The sequence below is a fragment of the Selaginella moellendorffii genome, unplaced genomic scaffold (assembly GCF_000143415.4).
Source record: "Selaginella moellendorffii unplaced genomic scaffold, v1.0 SELMOscaffold_38, whole genome shotgun sequence".
NCBI classification, from domain to species: Eukaryota; Viridiplantae; Streptophyta; class Lycopodiopsida; order Selaginellales; family Selaginellaceae; genus Selaginella; species Selaginella moellendorffii.
In genome coordinates, this window is record NW_003314299.1 from 1178377 (window position 1) to 1182814 (window position 4438).

At 47.5% G+C, this 4438-nt stretch overlaps 1 protein-coding gene across 1 annotated transcript; it reads right to left on the reverse strand.

The window, feature by feature from the left end:
• Positions 1–719: 719 nt before the first annotated feature.
• LOC9658974 (valine--tRNA ligase, mitochondrial 1) lies at positions 720–4037 on the reverse strand (the record flags this gene model as incomplete). Its single annotated transcript, XM_024683657.1, has 13 exons — positions 3967–4037; positions 3849–3921; positions 3723–3788; positions 3416–3661; positions 3273–3352; positions 2866–3223; positions 2644–2814; positions 2396–2586; positions 1941–2343; positions 1640–1891; positions 1095–1592; positions 933–1036; positions 720–873 (listed from the first exon to the last, which is right to left on the reverse strand). Coding segments are annotated over exons 1-13 (2667 nt in total), but the record flags the coding sequence as incomplete, so codon positions are not given.
• Positions 4038–4438: the final 401 nt, after the last annotated feature.

The following is a 4438-nucleotide window of genomic DNA, read 5'->3' on the forward strand; positions in this document are numbered from 1 at the left end:
TTTGGACAAGCTATAAAACCGTTTAATTTGGTGCCCAGCAGAGATCTGCAACCTGGAACTCTGTGCTTATGTAAGTGGAGATCACCACTAAAAGTGGCATCGGCCCAAGAAGCTCAACCTGGTGAAGAAGTAGAAAGCTTTACTTCCTGGAGTCCTGGCGTCTCAACACCGGCAATTCCTTCTTCGAGACCATGGCGTTGTTGATCAAAACAAGCTTGAAGTCGGCCATAAGACTAAGATGGTTGAGGAGATTTTACCTTTGAGCACTCAACGGCCTCAAGCGCAAGCTTCCACTGCTTGTCCACAAGCTTCCACCGCGCCACGTCCTTGATGTCACAGCGTCCCACAACTTGCTCAAAGAACAGACCCTTAGGAAGCTCGTAAGGTAGCTTTTCCATTAGACTGCGGATGGTTGCATCCCTGTTCTGCATCTCTTCTTGCAACCTGGTTACCTTTGCCTCAAAGGCACCTCGTGCGGCGTTGTTGTTGTTTACCGCCATCTTCTCTGCAAGAGCTTCCACTTTCCTGTCAAAAACACAGTGTCATAATCAAGTTGTGGAGTTCACGCGAGTGTATCACCTGCGATCGTCTTCCTGTTGCGTGACGAGCTTGTCCAGCTCACGACGGACAATTGATAAGCCTTCAAACACGAGGCAGACAGACAGTTTCCCATCGATAACACTTATGCCACAGGCGGGAGGAACTTCAAAGATTCTTTTCACAACCTGCAAATCACAGTGAGAACACCGACCGGAAAACAGGAGCTTACTTGCCTTCACAGAAGAAAGCTTCGCCAGCGTTGAAACTTCCAAAACTTTGGAGTTGAAGAGCCCCGCCCGATCCTCGTCTTCAGTAACAAGGTAACACTCTGGCCTGGCATCCGCATAGCGCGTCAAGAATACAATGGGCTACAAAGGACGATGAATGCAAACCTTTGCCTTGGCTTCAGCTCTGCAGCTGCATGAAGACTCCGTGCTGTCTTTACGACGGAGCTTATAAGCTCCATCTCCTTCTCAACTTCGTGATTGCTCCACCCCTGAAAGACAAAGGAAAAGAACAACGTTAGGTAGTGTCAAAAGAATCATGGTTTTTACCGGCTTCTCTGTGGGATAGCTTGCGGTCATAATCGAAGACCGCTCTTCACTCTTGTTCTTGTGAGGTAGCCTCTGCCACAGCTCTTCGGTAATGAACGGCATAAACGGGTGCAGCATGCGTAATCCCGAATCCAGACAAATATATAGAGTAGACCTCGTAGCAGCTTTACCATCCTCCCCCAGCTCCTCGGAAGATAGAAGCGGCTTCACTAGCTCGATAAAGACGTCGCACAGAGAGTATTGCCACCACGAATAAACTGCGCTTGAGGCTCCAGATAAATCATATCTAGCAAAACTCTTGTTGATCTTGCAGACTATGTCGTTCAAGGAGGACAAAATCCATTTGCAGGACCAGGGAAGCGAGGATATGTCGAGATCTTCCTCTGGCTCAAAGCCGTCATGAAAGTTGAGTCTCGCAAAACGGACAGCATTCCACAACTTGTTGCACCACTGGCGGTAGCCAAGAAACCGCTGGATGTTCAAGTTCATGTTCTCGGCCTGCAAAAAAGGATGGCGTCAAACAACAAGATGCAAGAAAACCATACCTGTGCTGTATAGGCGATAAGTCCAAACCGCAGAGCGTCGACTCCACACTCGGGGATCCCTCGAGGAAAATCTTTGTGGAGCCCCTCAGTGGCTTGTTTGAGCTCTGACGGTTGCAGGTTGAGCAGAGCTAACTTGGCCACTAAACCATCCAAAGATATCCCGGATATCACGTCAAGAGGATCAATCACGTTTCCCAGGGACTTGGACATCTTGCGCTTGTGAGCATCCCTCACCATCCCGTGCAGCAAAACCTGCATACCAACGTTTCCCATTTGTCCAACAAAAACTGCTAAAACATACCGTTTTGAAAGGAAGCTGGCCGGTCAGCTGTGTCCCCAGCATCACCATCCGCGCCACCCAGAAAAACAATATATCATGTCCCGTCTCCAAAACTGTTGTGGGATAAAAGGCAGCGTAGTCGGCTGTAGAATCAGGCCATCCAAGCGAGGAGAATGGGAAAAGTCCCGATGAAAACCACGTATCAAGAACATCGGGGTCATGCTGCAACTTGAACGTAGCACCCGGAAATCTTTGCTTGATCTCTGCATCTGCAGCCTGTTCGGAGTCTGCAACCGCCCAGTGATCATCGTAGATTCCAAACGTCTGATCTTCGTCCGCGTCCAATACGGCATACCAGGCGGGTATCCTGTGTCCCCACCAAAGCTGGCGAGATACACACCAGTCTTCAATATTTTCCAGCCACCTTCACAACGAAACATGACAAATAAGAACGCGCAAAAAGAGAAGGAACTTGCCTGAACCAGATGTCTGCAAAAGACGACGGAACAATCTGAAGCTCGTTGTTTCTCAAGGCCTCACAGGCTCGCACAGCCATTTCCTTGCAATCCACGTACCACTGAGGCTTCATCATCGGCTCCAGCACATCGTTTGATCTTGAACAAATGGCAAGAGGCATCTTGTGAGGAAACTTCCCTCGGAAAAGTTTCTGGAATTACCAATTCTTAGAGTTCATTAAAGTTACCAAAACCAAGCTTTCTTTTACCTTGCGTTCTAAAGCTTCCAAAACTCGTTCCCGAGCAATGTAGCGCTTGAGGCCCTCAAATTCATGGCCGCCATTCTCGTTGATCCTTCCATCGTCCGTGAGGATGTTGATAAACTCAAGACCGTGCCTCTTTCCTCTTTCGAAATCCTTTTCATCGTGTGCCGGAGTAATCTGCAGAAAGAGAATGGCATCACGTAGTATAAGAAAGCACAAACCACATACCTTTACAGCTCCAGTACCTTCATTTATCTTCACTTTCGAGTCCTGTATGACGGGAATCCTTCTCCCGTTGAACGGATGAGCGAGGAACTTCCCGTGAAGATGTGCAAATCTCGGATCGTCTGGGTGAACAGCAACAGCGGTGTCTCCAAACATGGTTTCCGGTCGCGTGGTAGCAACCACAATCTCTTCAGAGCTGCCCTCCACCGGATACGCAAAATGAAACATCCAACCAAATGGGACTTTCTTGTCATAGCCGGGTACCGACAGCGAGGTAGCCTCAACGTCTCCTGTGTGCTCAACTTCAATGTCCGAGATGGCAGTCTTGAGAAAGCAGTCCCACTTTACTATCCGGTTGGCCCTGGGACAAGAAAAACGTTAGTCTATCACTGAAGTTGATGTACACATACCTGTAAATCAGTCCCGCTTTGTATAACCGCACAAAAGCTTCAGTTACAGCGCGTGACCTCTGCAGATCCATTGTGAAGCACTGTCCAGAAGAGCAATTACTTGCGAGATGGTAAACAAGGGAGGGGAAAAAAAGCTTGTAAACCTCTCGAGACCAATCTAGCGATGCTCCCATTGTCCGGAGTTGAGAACAAATGGCTCCTCCATACTCTGTCTTCCACTCCCAAACTTTCTTGACAAACGCATCTCTCCCGAGATCATGCCGGGTAAGGTTCTGCGTGGATGCGAGCTTCTTCTCGACCACCACCTGCGTAGCAATCCCTGCATGATCGACTCCAGGCAACCACAAAGTCACGCGGCCGCTCATTCGGGAATGCCGGACAAGAGCATCCTAAATCACACACCAACACAAGAGTTACAAAAAATCGATGTTACACCAAAACCGGCTATACCTGCACAGACACGGTAAGAGCATGGCCGAGGTGCAAATGCCCCGTCACGTTTGGTGGTGGCAACACCTTCGCAACGAAGAAGGATGAGAGTTCACTACGAAGAAAAAACGTTTAAATTTCTTCTACCATAACGAATTTTGGCTCAGTGCTGGCCGCATCCGCTCCAAAGAATCCACAGGCCTCCCACCAAGAATACCAGCTAAAGAAGAAGCGGATGAGATTGCTAAATGACCGAGACACATACCCAGCCTGAACGTCCGCAGGATTGTAGCCCGGCTCCATTGTTGGATCCAGGGGCTTTTTTTCCGCCGCCATTACCCAAAAGGGTATGGATTGATTCCAATGCTGCTGCTGCTGGTGGGCGCGAATGTCGCACGGCGCCACCCCAGACGAAGAACCCTAATTTCAGGGTTTTAGGGTTTGTTTTAGGAGTGTAATTTTATTTTTCCTTTATTTTCTTAAAAACAACCTACACTGGCATTGGAAGCTTCGTGGAACTCCCAGGATTTCTCCAGTATCTTGGAAATAAATAAGCTGTAATGATTAATTAAATTATGTGATTCTCTTTACCTTTGTTTTCAGTAAATGCCCTTTGAAACTTGTCATTTTTCTAAATAGTATTTCTCAATTAAAATATTGCTAATATTTTCATTATTGTTTTTTACAAGTAACTAGCATTGATATATTAAAATTTTAAATTCTGAATTAAGAAATAT